The sequence below is a fragment of the Chionomys nivalis genome, chromosome 11, assembly GCF_950005125.1.
Source record: "Chionomys nivalis chromosome 11, mChiNiv1.1, whole genome shotgun sequence".
NCBI classification, from domain to species: Eukaryota; Metazoa; Chordata; class Mammalia; order Rodentia; family Cricetidae; genus Chionomys; species Chionomys nivalis.
This window is the reverse complement of record NC_080096.1, coordinates 34417305-34444373: the sequence shown is the minus strand read 5'-3', so window position 1 is coordinate 34444373 and position 27069 is coordinate 34417305. Positions and strand designations below refer to the sequence as shown.

The window sequence follows — 27069 nt, the reverse complement described above, 5'->3', positions numbered from 1 at the left end:
CCATATCACCAGGCCCCTTTGATAAATTTTTAATAAAAACAGACAATGGGGAAGATGGACTTCAGTAAAACCTTTTTTTTTTTTTTTTTTGGTTGGCGACTGGGCTTTCACAGGCAATCTTGGCTCCCAAGCGTGGCCCATGCGCACGTCTACTACTTGGCTTCTCAGATCTTTGTTAGCTTTCTCAAGCAGCTAAAACCATCACACGTTCCAAATGCTGGGAAAAGAAAACTCCTTCAATTTAAGGTTTGACCTCAGATGTATAAATTGATGCATAAAGGTATAAATGGAGTTTAAATTTAAAGAAGCATGTTCTTTCATTTTACTTTCAAGATAAAATTTTTAAAAGGACTGGAAAGATGGCTCAGTAGTTAAGGCTGCTCTTCCAGAAGTCCTGAGTTCAAGTCCCAGCACTCACAAGGTGGCTCACAATCATCTATAATGTGATCCATTGCCCTCTTCTGTCATGCAGGCCATACATGCAAGTAGAGCATTCATACACATAAAATAAATAAATCGGGGGGCTGGAAAGATGGCTCAGAGGTTAAGAGTATTGCCTGCTCTTCCAAAGGTCCTGAGTTCAATTCCCAGCAACCACATGGTGGCTCACAACCATCTGTAATGAGGTCTGGTGCCCTCTTCTGGCCTGAAGACATACAGACAGAATACTGTATACATAATAAATAAAATATTTTTTTAAATATTTATTTGTTTGTTTATTATGTATACAATATTCTGTCTGTGTGTATGTCTGCAGACCAGGCTAGCCTCAAATTCACAAAGATCCACCTGCCTCTGCCTCCTAAGTACTGGGATAGAGGCATGAGCCACCACTGTTGGGTTCCAGCCCTGTTATTTTAGTTTGGTTTTGGGTTCTCTGAGACAGAGTCTCATGCAGTCCAGACAGGACTGGAGTTTACTAAGTTATGGATAACCTTGAATTCTTGACATTCCTGCCTCTACTTACCAAGTACTAGGATTACAGGTATGCACCACACTTTGTCAATAATTTTTTTTTATATTAAGATTTGTTTTTGCTTTTTTTCGAGACAGGCTCTCTTTGTAGCTTTGGAGCCTGTCATGGAACTAGCTCTTGTTGTCCAGGCTGGCCTCGAACTCACAGAGATCCTCCTGCCTCTGCCTGTCTCCCAAGTGCTGGGATTGTGCACCACCACTACCAGGCTTTTTTTTTTTTTTTTTTTTTTTTGTTGTTGAGCTCTTCATTGTTCTCTGCTCCCCTCCCTGCCTGTCAAGAACTTTTGATGTGGTACAATCCTGGCTTTGGGAAAGTTCAAATCACAAGTTCCCAGGAGGGTTTTAAAATAGCCTGACCTTGTAATTAAACCAAAGGCACCTAACCAGTTAGACCAGTTGCAAACCCATAGTAAAGATCATGGGGTCACTAGGGGATCTTTAGACTTTTAAATAGTCCTAATGCCTTTTTTCAAAAGTAACTTGATAGAAGGCAGATTAGGTGGTTTCTGAGACTAGAAACAAAAGAAGTGATCAATAGCCAAGACTAGAGGTAACTTTTTTTATTTTCCTTTATTTATTTATTTATTTGTTTATTTATTTTGTTTTTGTTTTTCCAAACAGGGTTTCTTTGTGTAGCCCTGACTGTCCTGGAACTCCCTTTGTAGACCAGGCTGGCCTAGAATGCAGAGATCCACCTGCCTCTGCCTCCCAAGTGCTGGGACTAAAGGCATGCACCATCACCTCCCAGACATAAGGGTAAATTTTAAGGATAAGAATTATTTTCAGCCGGGCAGTGGTGGTGCACGCTTTTAATCCCAGCACTCTGGAGGCAGAGGCAGGCGGATCTCTGTGAGTTCGAGACCAGCCTGGACTACAAGAGCTAGTTCCAGGACAGGCTCCAAAACCACAGAGAAACCCTGTCTCGAAAAACCAAAAACACCAAAAAAAAAAAGGAAGGAAGAAGAAGAATTATTTTCAATATCACTTGGGATTGTGGTTATATTATTAATACTCATTAAATTAAATAGTGCACTGGTGGATTGCAAGGTGATATAAATAAGATCATACATCATGTGTTCCATTGTGTGAATATCCAGTTTATTCACCCTCTTCTTGCTCAGAGACACGTGGACCATGTCAAGACTCTTGCTTGTGAGACGGACTGCTATAACATCCTTCGCAGGGGCATGGGCATAAAAGAGTTTCTCTTGAACTGATCCTGAGCACCATAGTAACTGAGTTAGAGGGCAGTATATATTCGATTACAGGAGACAAACTGTTTTCCAAAGTAGTTGTGATCGTGGGTCTGAGGTTTCAACATGACCGGGTTAAGAGATGCCTTGGACTGGGGAAATAAAGCTGTATGTCTACAGGAATGTTTCCAGAGAGGACTAGCCCATGGAACAGTGACGAATACAGGTGGGACCCTCGAAAGAGCAAACTGCTCAGATGATGAAGTTAAGTAGGGAGAAGGCAACCCTCCAGCCAGCAAGTCTCTCTGTTCCAGTGATACCACCTACTGCTACTGCTGCCCACTGACATCAGACTGATTAGCTCTTCAACAATGACTCAACAGCAGCAACTTTCCAGGAAGATTCCAAACTGCAGTGTTGGACTCAGACTGCTCAGGCGTCCTTGGGAACCTAGTTTTCTGCCTCTTCAGTGTGCACATGGCTACTGGTAGACTACCCAGCCTCTATCCAATCCAACAAATCCCCTTTATAACATATGCACATATGTGCATATATATGTACATCTACAAACACATGCACACATATGTGCATATATATGTATGTCTACATACACATGCTATTGGTTCTGTTCCTTTAGAAAATCCTGCCTAATACAGCAGTTTTTCTTACCTAGTCTGTCTGTCCTCAATTAGACTGTGATCCAAGGGCCAGCAGACCCTTTTCTCCTCAATGTTTACTGCTTAGCCTTCAATTAGCAGCAGATAGACATCCAAGAGCCAATGGGGAGAAACCGAGGCACAAAGTCTCTCAGCTTCAGCAATGTAAGTTGAGAGTAAACAGCAGGTGGAGACTGTATGTAATGAGCAGAAGTTGGTAAGGGTCCCACCCAGAGTATGAACTGATGGAGGAAGGTCATTTGTCAATAAACAAACTGCCTTGGCCCATTTGATAGGCTACCCCTTAGGTGGGTGGAGTAGACAGAATAGAATGCTGGGAGGAAGAGGAAGTGAGCTCAGACTCGACAGCTCTGCTCTCTGGAGCAGACGCCATGCACCATGCTCCCCTCTCCCCGGCAGATGCGATGAAGCTCTGACCCAGGATGGACGTAGGCTAGAATCTTCCCGGTAAGCGCTCCTTGGGGTGCTACATACATGAACAGAAATGGGCCAAGCAGTGTTTAAAAGAATAGAGTTTGTGTGTTGTTATTTTGGGGCATAAGCTAGCCAGGCAACCATGAGCCAGGCTGTGGGAAGAGGCCCGCAGCTCCCTACTACAGATGGCGCCCACGTGGATAACTGCATCCACAGAAAGCCTGAGAAAGCTTGGGAAAGAATAGAGTAAAGCGTGTTTTCTTGGTAGCAGCAATTTCTCGGGTCTGCTCTGCTTGCTAGAGGCAAGCAAGTGCTCTCATCTAAGAGAGGCTTCCTGACTCAGCTTCAGCTGTGAAACCTTGCAGGTCATTTAAGAGGTCCTGCCACGAAACACTTAAAACGGTGTTGGTGAAAAGCTGAAGGCATGCTTTTCGGTTTTCAGCCGTAGCAGGAAAAAAGTTGTGCTGTTTTAAAATGCCGGCTTTGTGGGCCATCCTGCCAGGGCAAACTCTGACTCTGAGGCAGGAGGTCAGCTACAGAGAGAGCATTTGAGTGTTGTAGCTTGTTTGCTGGCAAGGACCTTGAAACGCCACAGAGTTGTGGTGATAAACATGGCTACAGCTTGTATCTCCGCCATGAGGCTGGAAAGCTAAGGAATGGCTGGATCCAGCCGTCAAAGCCACGGCTTTCATCCTACTGATATTGCTTGGTAAATTAAAGACTCATGTGGTCAGAAAAAGAGAGATACACAGTAAAGAGAGATTCAAAGACAAAGAAAACTTTAAATGATTTACAGTGTGTTTAAAAATATATGCAGGCTGAAAGATAAAGTTCTTAAAAGTAAAAAAAAAAAAAACAAAAATAAGGAAGTAGTTGGGTGTGGTAGTACACACCTTTAATCTCAAGACTTGGGAGGCAGAGGGAGATTGACCTCTGAGACTTCAAGGGGTGGTAGCATACGCCTTTAATCCCAATGCCTGGGAGGCAGAGACAGACGGATCTCTGAGAGTTCAAGGACAGCCTGGTCTAAAGAGTTATTCCAGGATGAAGATATACAGAAAAAATAAAAGTAAAAGTAAACAAAATAGAGTTAAAATAAAGCTGCACAAAGATGGAAAATACACAGAGAATCTTGATACTATATGCTATTATGCTCTCTTTGAATTGTTTGAATGCTGAGGAAGGAGCAACAGATGCTAAAAGATATTTGTTTATAAATGCTGCTGAACTACTAATCCAAGATAGATATTTTCAAAATACCTTGACTTTAAAATTTGAATCTAAGGACATGATGCTTTGGAAAGGAGTTTCTTTTGTTTTCACAGAGGATGAGATGCTGTGGATTTCTTCTATCACAATATGGTATGATGGACCACGTCCTCCTGAAGGGTTGCTGTGAACACCTTCAAAAAATTACTTTGCTCAACTGCCGACTGAGATGAACCTAGCAGACAGGTTATCCCATAAAAGACCCGAATAACAGCGCCCCCATTCAGCAGGAAGCAGTTTGGAGAGAAATAACTACGTCCATATCCCCAAATATTGTTTATAAATGTTCTTTTACATTTAAAGGGGGTTATGATATAGGTATGAATAATTTGCATTGATATGGATTTTGCTTTAGTGATTTAGATTTAAGGTCAATTTTGTTATATGTATATGTATTTCTAATCTTGATTAAGGTATTGTGATTGTGTAGTTCATTTAAAAATGTAATGTATGTAGGTTGTTAATGGATAATTATTAATAATAGTCAAGTTTGTAGTCATGTTAGATTTTCTAGATGTGCATGCATATATTTCAGATAGGCATTCATCATATCTTTCAAAGACCTCAGAATATGGTATTTTAAATGTTTTAATAACTTAGGGTTTTTCATGACAATGAGACACGTCTGCTCCTGGCAACACCAATCTACTTCAAGAAGAAGATGGGCATCGAAGAGGCACCTTATGGAGTTTGATAGCCATTTGGGCAAGAAACTGCTCTTGCCTGGACTATTTTATAAACTGGACACAAAGAACCCGCAGAGAGAGGACTGCTGAACTTGCCTAAAGGTGAGATGATCTTTCGGGGTTCCTGATTCATGAAAGAGTCTGCGAGACATTCTGCAGGACACAGCAGATAGTGACTGAACTGCCTTTAAATTTCCTGCTTCATGGAAACGTCTCTGGATACTATGGACCTTTAGGCCGAAGATGGATGCCCCAACGGTACAGAGGAACTTTGGGTGACTGTCCAGGCAGTGAGATGTCTCTGTCATTTCTAGAGTTTAGAAGTTGCTTACTTTTTGTTGGCTTAGGTAATATTGTATTCTTCTGGAGTCTTTGATGGAGTTGAATAATAGATAGATAGTTATAGTTATAGTTTTCCTTAGTTATGATAAAGATAAAATAGATGTAAATATTGTAATTTTTACTTGATAACTGTTTTGTTATATGTAATTTTGCTCTGTTAAAGTTAAAGCCTTCCTTTTTTTTTTTTTGTTTAAACAGAAAAAAGGGAAATGATGGAGGAAGGTCATTTGTCAATAAACAAACTGCCTTGGCCCATTTGATAGGCTACCCCTTAGGTGGGTGGAGTAGACAGAATAGAATGCTGGGAGGAAGAGGAAGTGAGCTCAGACTCGACAGCTCTGCTCTCTGGAGCAGACGCCATGCACCATGCTCCCCTCTCCCCGGCAGATGCGATGAAGCTCTGACCCAGGATGGACGTAGGCTAGAATCTTCCCGGTAAGCGCTCCTTGGGGTGCTACATACATGAACAGAAATGGGCCAAGCAGTGTTTAAAAGAATAGAGTTTGTGTGTCGTTATTTTGGGGCATAAGCTAGCCAGGCAACCATGAGCCAGGCTGTGGGAAGAGGCCCGCAGCTCCCTACTACAATGAACCGAGTTCTTTGGATTTCCATCTTACTAGCTTTACTTGGTTTAAAGTCTGGAAGGTCTTCCCTCAGTTATAATACAAATCTCAAGAAGGGAGATGACTTAACCTTTGCTAATGTCCTTCTCAACGGATACATCTAATACCAGATAAGGATTAGCAGAAAAGCATGAAAGACAAAAAGAACAGCAACAGAGAAGGGATAAAGAAAGTGGGAAGACAGCGAGTAAATAAATTTGAAAGATAGGTAATAAATCTAAAAGAATTTTTTAAAAAAAGGAAATAGCTTTAAAATATTAAGAGTTTCAAAGCTGGGCGGTAGTGGCACAAGCCTTTAGTTCCAGCACTCGGGAGGCAGAGGCAGGTAGATCTCTGAGTTTGAGGCTAGCCTGGTCTACAAAGAGAGTGAGTTCCAGGGCAGCCAAGGCTACAGAGTGAAACCATGTCACACACACACACACACAAAAAAAAAAAAATTTGAAAAAATTGAAAAAATTGAAAAAAAAGTAGGAAGAGCCAAGCAATATTCATACATACATACCTGTGTGCATGGGTGACCATAAGCAATGTTTACTATTCCCTGGCACTAAAGGGTGCCTTCTTTTAATAAATGTTACAAAATACCTAGCATGCTAGTATGCAAGTCGGTGTGTTATGTAATGTCACTCTAAAACACTATCTGTGATCCAAAACCCTGTTATACTGGAAGAAGGATTTAGAGATGGGCCAAAGATTAGACACTGGAGCAGGCAAAAGATTAGAAATAAAATAAGATATCTGAAATAAAATATCAGGAGATTCCTAGGTACTTGAAAAGTAAAAGGAAGAAGGTGGCCACTTTAAGATGAGGAAGCCCAGTCATTCCCATAGTCCTACCACACCCTACCAGTGCCACAGCTGTCATACAAGAACTCAGAGAACACTTGCCGTCATGTGAAGATGTAAAAGAAGAAACATACAAAAACACAGTACGTACCAGAAGCAGCTTTTGCAGTGATCTGAAGGAAAGGCCAGAAGCACTCAGCTTAGGAAACCTTTCTCATTTGAAGGGGATTACCAGCCACGCTCAACAGTTTTAGTTACTTATTCCTTAAATTAGAGCATGTGCCATATGGAGACACTGGGGAGGCTGGTGGGCCTGTGGGCTGACCAAATGGGACTCACCAGTGGGAGAGGGCTGTATGCAGGGGCTGGGCACTCTGGGGAGCATGCTCAGCAGCTTCGGCTGATACCCAGAGAACCATGATGGAGAACTCTGACTGACATGAAGGCCCCAACTACAGGCCCACCTCTAGAGTACTTCAACAACTTTATTGGCTAAATGTTTCTTCCCAAGTTTACAGCTTAAACTATGGGTTTATTTACCGATTCTGTCTAAGTCCCTAATGGAACAGGGGCCTTAGTGCAGGTTACAGGATAGAAGTGAAGTCTGAGTCAGAAACCTGCTGATCATCCTCGGCTGGGCCGCGGTCCTACTTCCTGCTGTCCACAGGAGGGAGGCAGGCCTTGGAGTGCGCCTCTGCCACTCGACTGTTCTGGTGCCCCCGACAGAGTCAACAGGGTGACACTAGGGCAGCCGATGCATTCTGCAGAAGTACATAGGCCCAAAATTGGCCATGAGGTTTGGTATTACTAGCTCCCCCACCTGACAGGATGGGAAGAAACAGAATGTGTCCATGAAAAGCTTTCGGAAGTGAGACAGGTCTTCCACTTGAACCTGGATGCTGTACTGATTGGCCAGGAGCTCGATGGCCCCCTGCACCACATACTCATTCTGCAAGTGTGACAGTGAGCACGTGGAGTAGACAACGTGGCCCCCGGGTTTGGTGGCAAGGAGTCCAGCCCTGAAACCAAGAAAACAAAACAATAACTGGTATTCCTCCCAGAAGCGTGAGAGCAACACAGGGCTAGGAACATGGGCTGGGCAGTCTACTGCCCGATGGAGTAGTACCACCACACCCAGCTCCAGGAAGTCTCCACAGAAGAATCCTTTGAGAGCTGGAGAGACGGCTAGGCTGTTGAGAGCACACACTGCTCTTGTGAAGGACCCGAGTTCAGTATCCAGCACCCATATCACAATTTTCTATAACTCCCAAGTCCAGGGGATGCAAGATCTTTGACCTGTATGGGCATCTATACTTATGTGCACATACCTACATGAAGACACACATACATATACATAATTAAAAATAATAAAAAAGAAACCTAAAAAAGAAAAGAAGAGGCCCAGTGGTGGTGGCGCACGCCTTTAATCCCAGCACTTGGGAGGCAGAGGCAGGCGGATCTCTGTGAGTTCGAGACCAGCCTGGTCTACAAGAGCTAGTTCCAGGACAGGCTCCAAAACCACAGAGAAACCCTGTCTTGAAAAACCAAAAAAAAAATAATAATAAAAATAAAAAATAAATAAGAAATAAAAATAAAAATAAAATAAAAAATCCTTATTACCTATTTTATGTGTATGCATGTGCCTGGATGTATGGGTATGTACTACATATGTATGTGCAGGAGCCAATGAAGGTCAGAAGAGGCATGGATCCCCTGGTAGTGGAGTTACAGATGGTTGTGAGCAGCCAAATCTGGGTCCTCTGCAAGAGCAGACAGTGCTCTTAACTCCAGTCTCTTTCTTTCTCTGAGATAGAGCTTTACTACACTGCCCAGGTTAGCACCTAGGATGACCCAGACCCTTAAGTCAAGCTATCCTTCTGCCTCAGTTTCCCCAACAGCCAGGGATACAGGTATATACCAGTATACCTGACAGAATCTGCTTTTCAAAAATATGCAAGTCACTGGTGCCAAGGATAAAATGGTGAGGGTGTGGTTAGTATTCTAGAAAGGATAATCTCATGAAGTCTATCACCTCCAGGCAAATCTCCAGCCAAAAGATCCTTCTATGTGATGGTCTTGGCATGCTTCCAGTAAAGTCTGAGAATCTATAACTGCATCACTCACGCGAGAAGCTGCGCCTGCAGCATAGGCAGCATCTGTCGCTCCTTCTTCCTTGAGCGCTGGAAGATGTTGTTCTCCTCCTCATGAAGGGAGTGGCGGTCTGTGGTACATGGCACATCTACCAACACCTGCCAGAGTGTTAAAACAGAAAGCGTTAAAGCTCCTTCTAGATTCTTCTAACTGAAGTCAGAGCAGCTTAGGCCCGAGCCAACAAAGTTCAATGGAAATGCTAGCTCTACCCATCCCTCCATTGCAGAATACCAGACAAGGATGCCTATTTTAACCTGACAGACGACTGTGAAATAATAAGTAGGAAAACAGTATATTTAGCAATATTCATGGTTAATCAAAAAGTCAAACCAAGCCAGGCAAGATGGTACATGCCTGTAAGTCTAGCCCTTGAGAGCACTGCCACAAGTTTGAAGGCAACTTGATCTCTACAGTTTTCCAGGCCAGAGTAAGACCCTGTCTCAAAAAGTACAACAAAATGAAATGAAAATCTATTCTTGATAGTACAAACTTATTCCAGCACTTCAGAGGCAAAGGCAGGACAGTTAGGAGTCATAGCCAGCCTCAGCTTGCACAATGAGTCTGAGGCCAGCCTAGGCTCCATAAGACCATGTTTCAAAACAAAAGATGCTCATAAATGTAATTGTAATTAAACAAGTGATATCAACCTAGGAAAAAAACTTAGCGCTTCAAGGTTCTGTCTTTGGCTCTTCACTGAAAACATCCAATTTATATATGATACACGACTTAATTTAATGATATTACACAATAAAACAGAATCAGAATTCAAAATTGTTATATATATATATATGTATATATATATATATACATATATATATATATGCACACTCTATCTACATGTACACCTTTATGACAGAAGAGGGCATCAGATCTCACTATAGATGGTTGTGAGCCACCATGTGGCTGCTGGGAATTGAACTCAGGACCTCTGGAAGAGCAGCCAGTGCACTTATCCTCTAAGCCATCTCTCCAGCCCCCCACATTATCTTAAAACAATGTCAGATGTGCAAGTCCCTAGGCTCAATCCCCAGTACTGTTTTAAAAAGTGTAGGGATATAGCCCCACCCATTGGGGGCGTGTTCACCTCGGGCTAATGTTTACGGATAAATCTGCCGGGCGTGATCCCAGCAGCCCTTTTCTTTTGCTCCGCTTTTCCTGTTCTCCACGGGAACCTGTGGTCCTGTAAGTCTATTTCCTTATTAAAGCTGTATATATCTATATAATCTGTCTGCATTCATTTACGCCGCCACAAAAAGGAAAAAGGGAAAGGGAGAGGAGGGGCTGGAGAGTTTGCTGCTGAGTTCACATCTCATCAGAAGGTTCACAATCACTTGTAACTCCAGTTCTGGAGGGATCTGAAGCTATGGCCAATCTCTCTCTCTCTCTCTCTCTCTCTCTCTCTCTCTCTCTCTCTCTCTCTCTCTCACACACACACACACACACACACACACATACGCGCGCGCACACACACACACACAACTAATAAAATTACTGTAAAAAGGTAGATTTAATATGGACAGTAGTTTGGTTTAATATGGTTTTATTTGAAACAGGGCAAGCCTGGAACTCCCCATGTGGCAAAGGCTGGTCTTGAACTCACAGTTCTCCTGCCTCAGCTTCCCAAAGGATTACAGTATGCACCACCACACCTGATTTCCACTATTTCCATATTTTAAAGTAATACAAAATTACTCATTAATTTATTAGCAGTCTCTTCTATACTAGGTACTTGATTGACACAGACAAAAAAATGTCTTAAATATCCGTATTTGTATGTTTGAAAAGGTAAAATCATCTTTGGAAAGATTTTTTTTTAGCAAAGTAGAAACAGGAAGTAAATTTAAAATAACCCAGTTCTCAACCAGGCATTGGCGATGCATGCCTTTAATCCCAGCACTGGGAGGTAGAGATAGGTGGATCTCTGAGTTTGAGGACAGCCTGGTTGAGTTAGTTTCAGGACAGCTAGGGCTACACAGAAAAACCAAAAACCAAACCAAACCAAAACAGAAACCCTCAGTTTTCAATACTGACATATTCTTTGATGAACTAACACAGTACAGAGTAAGAAAAATGAACTGGGCATGGTGGCACTCACCTGTAATCCTAGCATGAGGAGGCAGAGGCAGAAGGTCCAAAAGGTGGCTGGACTAGAGGTGAATTCGTGGATGCTGGGTCCTGAGCCCTCATCACATGAACAACAGAACTACGTGATTTCAATAAGACTAAAAAATCAGCAGCAAATATATCTTTATTCTGATATCAAATTAGCCTGGATATTGCTTATCAGTGTAAACTGTGAAAGCAGTTGGGACAAAGGGACAGAAGCTGCACGGGTGCACTGCCTTTAGGAAACATCTGGAAAGGACAAAATAGCACAGATACGGCATAGGCGTCTCCACATCAGACAAGGTACAGTGTGTGGTTCTGAGCCATGCGCCAGGATGGTAAGCTAGCTGAATCTCAGCCTCCAATGTGCTTATGATTTCCCCATGAAAAAAATGGGGAAAAATATGTTCAAACAAACATTGTTTTATTTGGAAAAAGCTTTCTTAGGAAGAGAAAGAGGCGGAAGGAGGGAGGGGAAACCTATGAGTGCAAGGGAAGGGTGGCTGTCCTGCTATGAACACGCAGAGTGCTGGACTGTCTTCAGCGGATGCGTGGATACAAAATGAGGAAGAATGGAGTTACCAAGAGTCTGCTGAGCCCTGAGACTCTTCTTCGAATCTAAAGTATCTAACACTCCCTGCCACAGCAAACTGCACACGACTATCTCTTCAACAAAGAAATCAATGAAGATATCATCAAGCACCAAAGCTGTTTCAAATGCCCCAAGCGCTGTCAAGGAAAAGGGGAGGGAATTCATTCTATCCTGCTCCACAAGGCACAGCTAGGGTCCGTGAACAATGACGAGGGAATGACAGTGATGATAATGTTAACACTGCTACAGTTGGGCACTCAGCAAAGGCATCTTAGCTGCCTACGGGATGGGCATTACAATAAGCCACACTGAAGAAGGTAAAGCACAAACGAAAGCTTAAATAACTCACAAGCAGCTTCTAGTGGGCAAATCATGAAGCCAGGGCTCATCTAAGGAGCCTGACTCCAAATGCTAGCCCTTACCTGTATGCCATGAAAGCTACAGATTTTTGTTGTTGTTGTTGTTGTTGCTAAAGACCACTTTTGTCTCTGTATCCCTAGCTGTCCTGGAATTCACTCTGTAGACCAGGCTGGCCTCAAACTCAGAGATCCACCTGCCTCTGTCTCCTGAGTACTGGGATTAAAGATGTGCACCATCACTGCCTGGCTATATTCTTTGTCCATTTTCTACATGTGTACAATATATGGGGATCATAAATTACATTTTAAATAAGTGATTTTAGAGTATGCTTATTAAGAGAAAATAACTAGGGGCTCAGTAGTTAAGAGCACTTGTTGCTTTTGTAGACAATCCAGGTTCATTCCCAGCACCCATAAGGAGATTCACTACTGCCTGTAACTCCAGTTCCAGAGAATCTGACTCCCTCTTATGACCTCTGAGAGCAACACAGACACACATGTGGTGCACACATACATGAAGGCTAAACACTCATACACATAAAAATAAATAAATCTGAAAGATTTATTTTTCGAGACAGGGTTTCTTCGTGTAGTCCCGAATGTCCTGGAACTTATTCAGTAGACCAGGCTGGCCTCAAACTCACTAAGACCCTGCCTGCCTCTGCCTCCCTAAAAGAATTTGAAAAAAAAAAAATATTAAGAGTTTCAGCCAGGTGGTGGTGGCGCACACCTTTAATCCCAGCACTCGAGAGGCAGAAGCAGGCAGATCTCTGTGAGTTCGAGGTTAGCCTGATCTACAAGAGCTAGTTCCAGGATAGGCTCCAAAACTACAGAGAAACCCTCTCTTGAAAAAAAAAAAAAGAATTTTAAAGCTGGAGGTAGTGGTGGCACACGCCATTATTCCCAGCACTTGGGAGGCAGAAGCAGACGGATCTCTGTGAGTTTGAGGCCAGCCTGGACTACAGAGCAAGATCCAGAATAACCAAAGCTATACAGAGAAACCCTGTCTCAGAAAACAAGAAGGGGGCGGGTTTCAATAATATATACAACAAGAGAATGTGAGAGAAACTGTGGGGCAGCAGCAATACTGATGGATACAGAAAACCTGCTCACGGCCAGTGGAAGCAAGATTGGCAGAACCCTGGAGAAATTCCCAAACTTTGTCAAATCTTAGCTGATGGAAACCATCAACCAGCAATCATACTTCAAAAGCACAAAACGAAAAAGGACTAAACCTGAGGATATTTCAATTAATTAGAAAGTCATAAATGTCAGAATGAAAACAACACACTGCCATTTCCATTTTTTTAAAGATCACCATTTCTTTAAAACTTTATTTAACTTTATTTCATGCGCATTGGTATAACGATGTCAGATTCTCTGGAACTGGAGTTACAGACAGCTGTAAGCTGCCATGTGGGTGCTGGGAATAGAACCCAGGACCTCTGGAGGAGCAGTCAGTGCTCTTAACCACTGAGCCAGCTCTCCAGCCCTGCCATTTCCATTTTTAAGAAACTTACAAATACCTATAAAGGCTATAGAAAACAAAAACAATAGTCTGCAGGAAGAGGAAGTAGATGACTATGTACAGATCTAAAAAGAAAGCTTATTTTTCACCTGATACCTCCTGAATTTTGCACTATGTGCTATATTAATATTCAGAAATAAATAACATGTTCTCATTCATACTCATCTTCATGAGGGCTTCCAAGCAACCAAGTGACTTCAGGAATAAAATATGCCTAATAACTTCTTCCACACTCAGTTAGGTTCACATTCTTTTTGCTGCCAACTACCGCTAATGAAAATAGTAGCAAGTCATCCAAGCTGAACTGAGAATTCTCCAAATAGCTCTTTCTCCAAGTTACTCATGGAGAACTGTCTAGGTCCGAAAACAGCCCTGCACAATCAAACACAGAGGCTGGATCCTACCCCTGGGACCTGAAGCCAGAGCTCAGAGGTCAGAAATCACTTACCCGGTCATAGGTGTCCCCCTCCAGTTCTCCCCACTTCCTGCCATCCCATGAGGTGACTCGAACTTGATTCCCGTCCCTGATGTCTTGGGGCACATAACTGTGCAGGACTTTCTGTAGTCTGCCTGTTCGGGATGTGGAGAGATCGTTGGCAGCAAGATTGCCTGTGTGGAAATAAGGGTCTTCAGAGGCTGCAACCCAACAGCATAGCACACCAACAGAAGCAGCTGATAGGAAATGAAACCAATTCTCAGGCATAAATAATCAACACATACCCCAGAAACAGGGATATTTATTATATATGTGGCCAAATCAGTCACTCTGGAGTGGCGGTCATGAGGACAAATATGTAGCAAAAGGAAAAGTAAACAGACAAGACAAAGCAGGTCAGGAAAGAGTATTTCTAAGCCGGGCGATGGTGGCGCACGCTTTTAATCCCAGCACTCGGGAGGGAGAGGCAGGCGGATCTCTGTGAGTTTGACCAGTCTGGTCTACAAAGCTAGTTCCAGGACAGGCTCCAAAGCCACAGAGAAACCCTGTCTCGAAAAACCAAAAAAAAAAAAAAAAAAGAAAGAAAGAAAGAAAAAGAAAGTATTTCTAAAGAAATATGCTCTCTCCCTCTACCCCTTTACTTTGTGACAGGGTCTTGTTCTGTAGCCTAGACTGCCCATGAACCTGTGGTCATCCTGCCTCAATGCTCGGTTTACAGCATACTAGCCATGCCGATTTTACCGTTCGCTGTGGACCCAGGTTATTGCTATGGCGCCTAGACTGTTCTCAGACTTCTCAAGCAAATCTGTCTCAGCGTCCAGAGTAGCTGGGACTACATATATATACATACATCAGTGTGCCTAGCTATCCAATCTCTTTGAAACATTTGTGTCTTAGCTAGATATCTATTTCTGTGATAAAAACACCATGACCAAAAGCAACTTAGAGAGTTTACAGTTTAGAGTATATCACAGAGGAAGGTCAGGGCAGGAAGTCAAGGCAATAACCTGGAGGCAGAAACTGAAGCACAGACCACGTAGGAACTGCTTATCTGCCTGCACAGTCTGCTTTCTTCTCTACTCCAGGACCACCTGTGCCCAGGGGTACTACCCAGAGGGGGCTGGGCACTCCCATATTAACAATTAATTCATAACCGCTGAGCCACCTTCCCAGCCTCCAAGCTGAAGACCTTTTCTCAACTGAGGCTCCTCTTCCCACATAACTCTAGCTTGTCAAGACAATATGTCTCTCTTCGGCTTCAGTCGACATGCTAGGTTATTCACTGAGAATTTACTATTAAAATTTATTCCTTAATCACAGAACCCCAACTTTACCAACAGGAGGCAATGGACACCAACAGAGTGACTCTCATGGCTTTCTCTTACAGCTAAGTATGATTAAAGCACTTGGTCTGGCTAAGAACTGGAGACATAAATATCAAGTGGGACCTCTGGGAAATACGTCTGAAGGCTAACACAATCATTTCCTTCCATCTCAAACTGAAATGGGATGGCTGAAGTTCGAGCAGCTATCTTGTACCATGATATTGTTCCTAAGAATGACGCCTATAAATCAGGCAGCGGTGGTGCACACCTTTAATCCCAGCACTCGGGAGGCAGAGGCAGGTGGATATCTGTGAAAAAGAGGCCAGCCTGGTCTACAAGAGCTAGTTCCAGGACAGGCACCAAAGCTACACAGAGAAACTTTGTCTCAACAAAGAGAGAGAGAGATCAAGTTGCTTTTAGCTCTACTATATGAAGAACATTCCTGTAAGACTGATGTTAAGGCAGGCCTGGTGGCACATGCCTATAATGCCAGCACCTGGGAGGCTGGGGGAAGAGAATCAAAGGTGTGAAGACAGGGAAAAAAAATGGGACTCTGACTTTAAATAAAAAATCAAAAGGCTTGATGAGAAATGACAGCTGATAGCCAGCCTCAGAGCATGGAGAAACAAGAAGTGGGAACTGTAATGAAGAATCCAGATTACTACTGGGAAGAGATTTGGTGTTCCCATAAGGAATGTCCCAAGTTTTGAGGGCACTCAACATAAAAAAACAAATATCCTTTTCCGAAGGTATTTCCAGGAGGAAACAAAGTGAGAAAGGAAAGACAGCTTCCAGTTCTGCTTCTGTGTCCAACATTTCTAAGTTATACTCCCCAATCCCTCCAGAACCCAGTTTTCCCTGCATAAGCAAGAGGGCTGACAAAGTCAACTTGAGTCCCATGCTTGCCCTGATGCTCTGGGACCCTAGCTATGTCCTGGGGTCAAGAAGTCAGTCTCTTGGGATGAAGATTTTCTATGAATTTAGCACACCTTGGAAGCACTTCTCCTTTGTCCATTTCTCTCCTCTCCCTTCTGACGGATTCTCACAGCGTTCAGATCAGCGCAGCACAGCACAGAACCCAACATGGGCGCTCTTGCTCTGGACTCACTGATGTGGGATTTCCCTCTGTATGCTGTAATTGCCATTAACGAATAAAGAAACTGCTTTGGACCTATAGCAGGGCAGAACTTAGCTAGGGGGAAAACTAAACTGAATACTGGGAGAAAGAGGCGGAGTCAGAGAGAAGCCATGTAGCCCTGCTGGAGACAGACGCTGGAACTTTAGCCAGTAAGCCACAGCCACGTGGCCATACAGAGATTAATAGAGATGGGTTAAATTAATATGTAAGAGTTAGCCAATATGAAGTTAGAGCTAATGGGCCAAACAGAGATTTGATTAATAAAGTTTCTGTGTGGTTATTTCAAAGCTAAGCAGACGGGAACCAACAAGCAGCTAGCTCTCTCCTTCTACAACTCACTTGTTAAACCTGTGCCAACCAACATCTTTCCTTTTCTATCTTTTCTATTTGAACTTTCAGAAGGCTGGAAGCAAATCACTCATGGGCCTGCCAAGAGGCTAGAGGCTAACTCAAACTATGGAAGCCAGCTTCAGAGTACTAAGGACAGAAGGTTCACACCTAATGGAAAGGTCCGAGCGTGTGACAGAGGGGCCTGGGTAAGCTCTGGATCAGATGTGAAGATCACATGCCCTTGTGGCTATCTCTTAAGCCTCAGGGAAAAGGCAACTTCTACTTTACGTCAGGATGTTGACCAGTGGCTGGTTAAAGTAGGCCAGAGTCACCTATGACACGGAGACACATAAAGCTTCAGCCTGTTCCCAAGGAATTCATAATTTTGTTTTGTTTTGTTTTTAGAGACAAGGTTTGTGTAGCTGTGGCTATCCAGGAACTTGCTCTGTAGACCAGGCCGGCCTCAAACTCACATAGATTCACTTGGCTCTGCCTCCTAAATGCTGGGATTAAGGGAGTGCACCAACACACCCAGCATGGAATTCATAACCTTGAGGAGGGAGAAGATACTATCTGAGGAAAGGCTACTAATATTCATGCGCTAGCAGGTGATGCTCCTGGTGTGGGTGCACAAGAAAGGGAATCAGCCTGAACAGGCCAGCAGCAGCTGGGAGAGAAGACTTCCTAGGGGAGCACACTTGAACCGAGGCTCGAAAGCCTAGAGGATTTAGAAACCACAGCTGGGGTGGGTGGAAGAGTTCTAGAGAATGTAACCTGAGTACAGCAGCAGATCGCGCTGGAAGGAGCACAAAGAAATGAGACATTAATCAGCAAATGCCGAAGGGCGAGGGTCATGTGATGACTCGTTTATCAGAGCCCTGATTTAATCTGCCTGAAGGAGCCTTGATAAGCCATTTTCTTGACCAACTGACTACAACCTTAGCAAATATTATTACCCCTCTGACCCTGGGACCAGAAAGAAAGCTTATCACTTTCAGTGTGCCCTGGCTGGGTGAAGTGGGGGATTCCTGCCTGCCTGAGAACCCATCCCACTGACTTACGGCAACAGCCTGTCTGAAGTAAGGCCAGTGTTTTCCCCCCAGGAGCTGCACACAGGTCAAGCACGGTGTCTCCAGGCTGCAGACCAAGAGCCAGGACCGGTAGCAAGGAGGCAGCATCCATCAGGTAGTAATCCAGGAGACCCAGGCTGCCAAGTCTGGAAGAGAGAAGATCATCTCACACATCTCCTGGGAGCCAAGGTGAGCAAGTCCATGCCCGTTAGGGTCAGTGTGCTCCACTCAGCAAAATTATTTCTTAGACACTCATTCATTCATCTACATAGTATCCACTACTCATTCATTCATCTACATAGTATCCACTACTCATTCATTCATCTATATAGTATCCACTACTCATTCATTCATCTACATAGTATCCACTACTCATTCATTCGTCTATATAGTATCCACTAATTCATTCATCCATACAGTATCCACTACTCATTCATTCGTCCATACAGTATCCACTACTCATTCATTCGTCTATATAGTATCCACTACTCATTCATTCATCCATACAATATCCACTACTCATTCATTCGTCTATACAATATCCACTACTCACTCATTCGTCCATACAGTATCCACTATTCATTCGTCTATACAGAATTCATGGTACTCATTCATTCCTTTATATAATATCCACAGTGATTTTTTTTTTTTAAAGAAACAAGAGCAAGGGCTGGAGAAGTGGCTCAGAGGTTAAGAGCACTGGCTGTTCTTCCAAAGGTCTTGAGTTCAATTCCCAGCACCCACATGGTGGCTCACATAATGAGATCTGGCGCCCACTTCTGGCCTTCATGCATACATGCAGGCAGAACACTATGCATAATAAATACATCTTTAAAAAAAAAAAAAAAGAAAGAAACAAGATCAAGGTCTCATGTGTCCCAAGCTGGTCTCATCCTTGCTATGAAGCTGAGAATGACATTGAACTTCAGATTCCCCTGGCTCCACTGATGAACTGTGGAATTACAGGTTTGCCACCACACCTGGCTTACACAATGTGGATAAAACTCGGGGTTCTATGCGTGCTTGATAAACATTCTACCACTAAGCTACACTCCCATTCCTGAGTGATCCTTTTGAAAACAGATCAATTTGCTCCCAAACTAGTCTCACTAGCCACCTTGCTATTCCTTCAGCGAGTCACACGTGATCATATCTCAGGCCTTTCAGTTGCTAACACTCTTCCTTTACACATCTCTACTACATGTTACTTCTATCAGGCATTGCCTCAAAGTGACCTCTTTAAACCACTGGCATTCCCAGACTTCTAGCTCCAGCTGCACTACTTTTCTTTAAAGCACTTGTTCCTCACTTTAAAGGTACAAGTATACATATGTGTGTGTGTATGAGCGTGCACATGCGTGCACACGTGTGTGTATTTTCCCATATTAGAATGTAGCTCTGGGAGTGAAGATTTTGCCTGCTTTGTTCCCTGACCTGATACTATGCCTGTCACATAGTATGAACTCAATTTTACTGGGTTACACATCAAGATAGAAAGTACTTCACTGGTTCAGAAATAAGGGCTATCCACTATGTGTACTGGAGCTGCCTGAGGTGGGTCTGATGAAAAACCAGAGGCCTTCATTTAAGATTTAGTGGGGGAAGCCGGGCAGTGGTGGTGCACGCCTTTAATCCCAGCACTTGGGAGGCAGAGGCAGGCGGATCTCTGTGAGTTCGAGACCAGCCTGGTCTACAAGAGCTAGTTCCAGGACAGGCTCCAAAAAACCACAGAGAAACCGTGTCTCGAAAAAAACAAAAAAAACAAAACAAACAAACAAAAAAAGATTTAGTGGGGGAAATGTATAGCTCAATTAAAAACAAAGATTAAAAAAAAAGATTTAGTGAGAAAGACTGGAAAGATGGCTCAGCAAACAAGGGCACTAGCTTCTCTCCCAGAGAACCCAAGTTCTACTCCTAGCACCCACATGGTGGCTCACAACCTCCTCTAATTCCAGGGGATCTGACACCCACTTCTGCTCTGCAGGATCCTGCACCCAAAGGGGACATATACTCACACATAAAAATAGAAGATAAAGCCGAGTGATGGTGGTGCAGGCCTTTAATCCCAGCACTCAGGAGGCAGAGGCGGGTGGATCTTCACGAGTGATGGTGGTGCAGGCCTTTAATCCTAGCACTTGGGAGGCAGAGGCAGGTGGATTTTCAGTATGCCAAATTTTACTTCTTCCTCACCACAATCCTGGAAGACAGCTAAGTCTAACACTCCTCAGCCAGGCTTTCTGGGCCTCAAACTTCTCCTTAGTTGTGTGACTGTCAGCAAATTACTCTCTGTAGCCAGGTCTTTCCCTCTGAAATAGGAGTACCCAGGGTAGCCCAATAGTAGAATGCTTGCCAACTATGTCAGACTCTGGATTCCAAGACCCAGAAAAAAATGTATCTGCTATTATAACAGGACTTTTTAGTTTTTTGTTATTTTGGGTAGTGCCAACTTCAAACTCCTGAACCTCTGTTGTGTTTTGCTTTTGTGTTGCTGTTTGTTTTTCTGAGGCTGGGTCTCGCTGTGTAGGCCTAGCTAGCCTCTACCCCACTGTCCTCACGCTTTAAGATAACAAGTGCTGGTATTGCAGGCTTGTATGACCATGTCCAGCTTCCCAGTCTCCAGGACTAAAGCCCAGTTTAGCCCTTGAGTATGCAATCTTTTCTCACGGAACTCCATACACATTTTCCTACCAAAGTCCACTTCCTCTTGCCTTACTCCCACAGCTGCCTGGCGGGGCAAACATTTTCATTTTCACTGGAAAGAATGCAGTGAGTTGCTCTTGGGAAAGGCAGGTGTTTCCTACAGAAGGCAGTATGTCAGAACAGGTTCCAAGCTCGGGTTTTGGGGTTCAGACTGCCTGGGTCTAAGTACCACCTACACCACTTACTTTCCGATGGATTGGAAGCCAATAGACTCCTTAACTTCATTACACCTCAAATATAAGAGGGCAGATATTATTTCCATAAGGGTCTTAACAGAACAAAAAGAGATGGCGTGGGTACAGCACTTAGACAAACACCTAGTTTGTATAAGCACACCAGGAAAACTGATGGTTCTGATATTATTCCAGAGGGCTGAGCAACTCCTCACGTCCACTTCTAGCGGGGACTCAGGATGATCCTCACAGTTCCAGATCCTACCTGGCAGGAGGGAAACGGCTGACATCCCCTCTGGAGAAAGTAAAGCATCGAAGGTTTGGACTGCAGTCTGGGGATGGAGTGGGAGCGAGGCCACTCTCAGGCTCTGGTTTCTGGCGAGAGATGGCTTCATTCACAAAGTCCTTGGCACTCAGCTGCTCCAGCTTAGCACTCACGTTATCACAAGCAGCAAAATTATTGACCAATGCGCCATACTTCTGCTCTGAGAGAAGACTAACACGAATCGAGGGCCAAAGATCCCCAAATTGTACACTGTAGGTCATGTCGAAATTCTGCAGAGCAAGCCGAGTGGCAGGGAATTCTGGCTCTGTGGTAGCCTAAAAGAGAAAGGGCAAGCTTATTAATCTTCTGGTCTTGACTCTATCTCTTGTCAGCTGACTTTACTGTTTTAGCTAGGGTTTCTGGTGTTATGATGAAACACCATGACCAAGGCAACTTGAGGAGGAAAGGGTTTATTTCAGCTTTTACTTCTAGGTGACAGTCCAATACTGAGGGAAGTGAAGGCAGGAACTCAAACAGGGCAGGAACTGTAGGAACCAATGCAGAGGCCATGGAGGAGTGCTATTTACTGGCTCACTTACTAATGGCTTGCTCAGCCAGCTTTCTTAGAGAACCCAGGGCCCCCAGCTCAGGGGTGCCACCACCCACAATGGGCTGGGCCCTCCACCATTAATCACTAATTAAGGAAACACCTTACAGCCGAATCTTATAGCGGTACGCTTAATTGAGAGTCCCTCCTTTTTGTATAACTCCAGCTCATGTCAAGTTGGCATAAAACTAGTCAACATATCTACCAATACCTCAGACCCCCGAGGCAAACTAAAATCCATCCAGCGCTCTCTCCTACCTTTGCAGCCTGCCTCTGCCTACCAAAGGAGAACATTGGGGGCTGGGAGAGTGAAGAGTTAGCTTCATATCACAGGCCTAGAAGGAACACAATACCTCTCCCAGTTACTATGAAGGGGTCTTCAAGCAAGAGAGCGAGCCAATGCTAGGCATCGTGGTGCACACTCGTAATCCCAGGAGGCAGGAGGATCCAGAGTTCAAAGTGAGCCTTGGAGCTACAAAAGCAAACTTGAGATCAGACTGGGTTACACATCAGGGGTCTCTGAGCAAGGTGGCTGAATGGGGAAAGGTTCTTGCCACTAGGTGTGACTACCTGAGTTTGGTCCTGGGGACCCACATGGTAGAACTGATTCCCCCAAGTTGTCTGACTTCCTCAGGTATACCCATATACACACATGCACACACCATACCTATACCAATACTAATAAATAAGTAAACATCATTATTAAAAGTCTCCTGTCATCCTACCACTCAGGAAGTAGAGGGGGGGGTCATCCTTGGCTACAGAGAGTACAAGACAAATTGAGATACAAGAAACTCTATCTCAAATACACATAGAGACGAGAGAGAGAGAGAGAGAGAGAGAGAGAGAGAGAGAGAGAGAGAGAGAGAGAGAGAGAGAGAGAGAGAGATAAAAGAGTCTCAAAAACGTGAAAGGGGGAGTGATTGAGGGCTTGAGCTGGGATGCACCTCAGTGTGTGCTCAGTGTGAGGACAGCTTTTGCCTAGCGCAAGCAACACTGAGATTTGATACTTAGCACTGAAATGGAAGAAGGGGACTTAAGAAACAGCTCAAGGGAAAACTCTTGAAGAAACTGTTTCCTCAAGCCCTGGGAAAGCTTGAGGCTTAAAGCTTTTTTCGAGACAGTTTTTTCTCTGTGTAACAGCCCTGACTGCTCTGGAACTGGCTCTGTAGAACAGGCTGGCCTTGAACTCACAATCCACCTGCCTCTGATTCCCAGTGCTGGGATTAAAGGCCTGTGCCACCATGCCCATCCAGACACTTTTATTCTTTATAATCCTGTTTTCAAAAACTTGTTCATGTCTACCAGCTGATGAGTGCTCTATGGCAGCAGTGTTCAGCAGGATACAAAAGGAACACCACCACCTTCAACAGCTGAGAGCAGAGAGTCACTCACCTAAGACAGCCCCGTGAACGGGCAACAGAGTGCACAGGATCACGGAGCTGAGTTGTTTTGGAAGATTTCCCAGACCCCAGGAAGGCAGAATAAAGACAGTTCACAAACTCTTAAGGTACGAATTAAAGCAGAAACTTCGAGGGTGACTGTTACGGGGCTGGCAGTGAAGAACGTGAGTCATTATAAAAAAGAACTGAAGACTTCCGATGTGGAGGTCTCAAGCTGGTCCGGGGTTGCAACACGGAGATGCTATTGCTGACAGTCTTGTTACTGCAACTTCTGCTCTAATCTGGGTTTTTTGTTCTGGTCAGAATTTGTGTTCTGGTGGTCATCATTTCTTCTTATTGCGTGGACTCTTGCTCCGACCATGACTTTTCCTATGGTGAGGACTCTTGCTCCGGTTCTTACTTTTATCACCTCGAGGGCTCTTGCTCTTCCTCCGACTTCTGCTATGGTGATATTTCTCACTCTGGCTCCCAGTGATGCTCGAGTGGCTACTCTCACTATGGACCTGAGTATTGCTTTGGGGAGGACTGCTGCTCCGGCTCCGACTTCTGCTCTGCAAAGATCTCCTGCGTGGGGGACTCTTGCTTTGATGAGGAAGGGCACTCTTGTTCTGGCTCTGGCTTTTCTTTTGGACACTCTGGCTCTCACAACTACAGCATTCACTAATAATAATGGTTGAACTACAGCTGGCAGTAGCGCTGCAGGTGGAGCTCTTAGAGGAAGGCAAAGAGCAACTGTAGGGGATCTGGGGAGGATCTCTGAGTGGGCCTGGAGGGGACACGGCATAGGTATGAAGGCCACAGGGAATAGTATTGGGGCAAAGCCGAGCTCGAGGAACAACAGGTAAACACCGGGGGTCAAAGGGTGTCCTCAGAGGGATAAAAGAATAGATGTGGGTAGAACAAGGAGGCACCACAGGCTTGCTATTGGGTGGTGGTGGACCCCTGGGAGCAGCAGAAATGCCACAGGGAACCACAGGCTGGTTATGACACTGAGGGAGACGCGTAGAGCGATTCAGGGGACTAGACAGTGGGGACAAATGGGAGGTTGGAGGAACCACAGAATACATGTGGGTATTGCAGGGGGATACAGGAGGTGGTCCATGGGGACTGCTCTTGGGATATCTACTGGGCAAGAGAGGATTATAAGGCAGGTACTGGGGACAGGAAGTCGGGGCAACAGGTTTAAGGGCTCCTGTATCCACAGTAGTCTCTGGGGGAAGTTCTTTTGGAAGGGAATTTGAAGTAGTTGTAATGGCTGGCTCCATAAGAGGATTAGAGAAGCCGAAGGACTCGGAGGGAGGCTGAAGAGAGGTGTTGGTCTTATGGGACCTGGGATGATCAAGAGGGGTGGGGTGGGGTGTGTTGACCAGGGAGCGACACCTGTAGGCAGCGCGGCGTGAATCTGAGAATTTGGGGGACTTCACTTGAGGAACTGGGGTAGGGAGAGGGGGCTCGTTATAACTTCTGGGTGTCTGATGAGGAGCTAAAAGCTGGTTGCCCAGGGGAGGCGGGAAATACAGGGAAGGATAAGGACGCTGAGGAGGAGGTGGTTCTGTGGGGCAGGGAGGACCAGAAACTATACTACCCGGGGTTAGCAAGAGGAAAGAGTTCCCCCCAGTATCCCAAGATAGAAAGGACTCTAAGCAAGTCTTCTGGAGAGATGGAGGCTCGGATGAGTTAGAAGAACCAGAACTCTCAGGTGGTAGGTTGATACGATAAGGACTCCTAGGGGCACGTAACTGGGATTCTGAGCAAACATGGGAATAATGAAAAGTGCCCACTTTGGGTAAGACGGGAGAGCAAGAAATGCCTGCCTGAGAAGAAAGTGGAGGGCCATAACCATTTTCCCCAAGAGATCCATCAGGCTGCGGTTTAGGCTCACAAGAGTCTGGAGGCTTAGGGTGGTCATGGTATAGGCTGCCAGTGGGTGAGGTTGTGGCCGAGGAAAGAGGAGGGTCACTGTAACTTCTCCCAGAGGACCAATGGGAGATCATGGGCCCAGTTTCCAAAACTCTGTGAGAAACAGCTGCGGCCACTAGAGGACTAGTTTCCAGAGGTCTGTGAGCAAGAGGAGGTGAAACTGTAAGGCCGGTTCTCAAGGGCCTATGGGTAAGAAGAGGTGAAACTACGGAGTAATTTCCCTGGGACCCGGGCATACCGGGAGTCGAAATCACGGAGCCAGACTCCAAGGATATATGAGTGAGTTGAGGGGAGGTTACTGGGCTGGTTCTGGGGGGCTGATGAATGAGAGGTGGAGAAGTCACCGAGCTACAGTAACAAAAGCACGGGTTTGGAGGACAGGGACGCTGAGATCTTGGGGAACCGATACAGTTGTAATAAGGGTTCTGCTGACAAGGAGAGGGTGACCCTTGAAAGTTGAATCGGTCAAAACAAGGGCTCGGAGGGGATGAACCAGCCGGGTTTTGACTGTACAGCCTCCCTAGGAGTGGAGAAAAGGGTTCAAAAGAACCTCTCCCCTGTGGGGGTGAACAGGAGGGTAGCGGGGGCTGAGGGGGTGGGGAGGGAATCCGTCGAGGTAGGCAAGGCGATGTAATGGTGAGGCAAGAGAAAGGTTCTCTGGAGTAAGGGGGGTTGGTGAGCCTTTTGCCTGCATTTGGAGAAAGGCCTGTAGTACAAACAAGGTGGTCGCTGAACTCTTTCCTGGGCGCTAAAGGCACCCCAAGAGTGAGGACAGGGCTAAATCCTTTACTGCAGGACGACGGAGACTCCGGAGGGTAGGGGTAGTTGTCAAGATCTTTTGCTAGGGGTGAGGTTGCAGGGGCTGAAAATTCAAGGAGGAACGGAGGAGAAGAGATCGAGGTCATGGGACTGGAGGGGGAGGGGAAGGGAAAGAGGGAGAAGGGGAAAGAAGGGGTGAAGAGGGCAAGGGAAAGGTAAACAAAAAAAAGGGAACATGAGGCGATGTGACGTCAGCGAAAGAATGAAAGCGCAGTGATGACTTAACATAGAGGGGCGGGGTCAGGAGGCTGCTTATGCAACAGCAAGAGGAGCCTTGTTAATAAAAGGGCAGACAGCGAGGTGACCACAAGTTCAAGAAGTTTACGGTCCCTGGGATGAATGCAAATATAAACGACGGAAAGCACAAGGACTGGATAAGTTTCCTTCTAACGTTCCGTGCAAGACCTTACCCATTTCTTCTTATATCGGTGTCTCCGCGGAACCGACGTGAAGTCCACGAGCTTCAGCAGCTTCCGAACACTCCTTACTACGGGCGCAGCCATGTCAGCTGGCAACGTCAAACAACTCCGACCGGAACCGCAGCCGCGTACTCTCGGGTTCCGGGGAGGGCGGCGCGCTACTTGGGATAACTGCAGCAAAAGGGGAGGGAGCCAGGCTTGTAGATCTCCCAGGGCTCTGCCTGCGTCCGCCTGCCTTCGCACGCCGGAGACCACTGGGAGCACCGCAGCGCGGCTGTGCTAGAAAATCTAAAGCGGCTCCCCATGGGTCGGGATTGGGGTGGGGGGTAGGAAAGGCCTTCTGGGCTCAGATTGCACGGAGAATGATCCCGAAGTAGAGCGAAATTAGACCAGATTTATTGGCAAAGCGGAATTGCAGGGAAGGCGTAAAAGCTTCAGTTTCAAGGTCTGTCTTTATAGACACCTAGTTTTGTGTTGTGAGAGACTCCAATTGTGTAAGCTTTAGGCCCAACCACACTTGATTCCACTATTCAGGATCCAAAGGAGAGGAAGGAATGATAACTATTTTTAGAAACAATTGTCTAGCGGGGCATAGTGGCATATATCTTTTATCCCAGAATTTGGAAGGCAGAAGCAGGCAGATCTCTGAGTTCGAAGCCAGCATGGTCTACACAGTGAGCTCCAGGGCAGTCAGAGCTACATGGTGAGACTCTGTCTCAGAAAGGAGAGAAAGAATCATCTGACTACAGTAAACGATCTAAAG

At 45.1% G+C, this 27069-nt stretch overlaps 1 protein-coding gene across 1 annotated transcript; it reads right to left on the bottom strand.

The window, feature by feature from the left end:
- Positions 1 to 1825: 1825 nt before the first annotated feature.
- On the bottom strand, positions 1826 to 26428 carry Nsun4 (NOP2/Sun RNA methyltransferase 4). Its single transcript, XM_057785050.1, has 6 exons — positions 26298 to 26428; positions 21139 to 21473; positions 17992 to 18146; positions 14150 to 14310; positions 9090 to 9214; positions 1826 to 7984 (listed from the first exon to the last, which is right to left on the bottom strand). The coding sequence occupies exons 1-6, from the start codon at positions 26388 to 26390 to the stop codon at positions 7708 to 7710; spliced, it is 1146 nt and encodes a 381-aa protein (XP_057641033.1). The 5' UTR covers positions 26391 to 26428; the 3' UTR covers positions 1826 to 7707.
- Between the last annotated feature and the right edge of the window lie 641 nt (positions 26429 to 27069).

What these genes read in the sequence shown, in the direction of transcription:
- Nsun4 (XM_057785050.1), bottom strand. Translation starts at nt 26,390, where the DNA reads ATGGCTGCGCCCGTAGTAAGGAGTGTTCGGAAGCTGCTGAAGCTCGTG. An exon ending in AGCCGTTTCCCTCCTGCCAG is followed by an intron (nt 18,147 to 21,138) that starts GTAGGATCTGGA and finishes TCTCTCTTCCAG; the next exon opens with ACTTGGCAGCCTGGGTCTCC. An exon ending in ACTTCAGACAGGCTGTTGCC is followed by an intron (nt 14,311 to 17,991) that starts GTAAGTCAGTGG and finishes ATTTCCACACAG; the next exon opens with GCAATCTTGCTGCCAACGAT.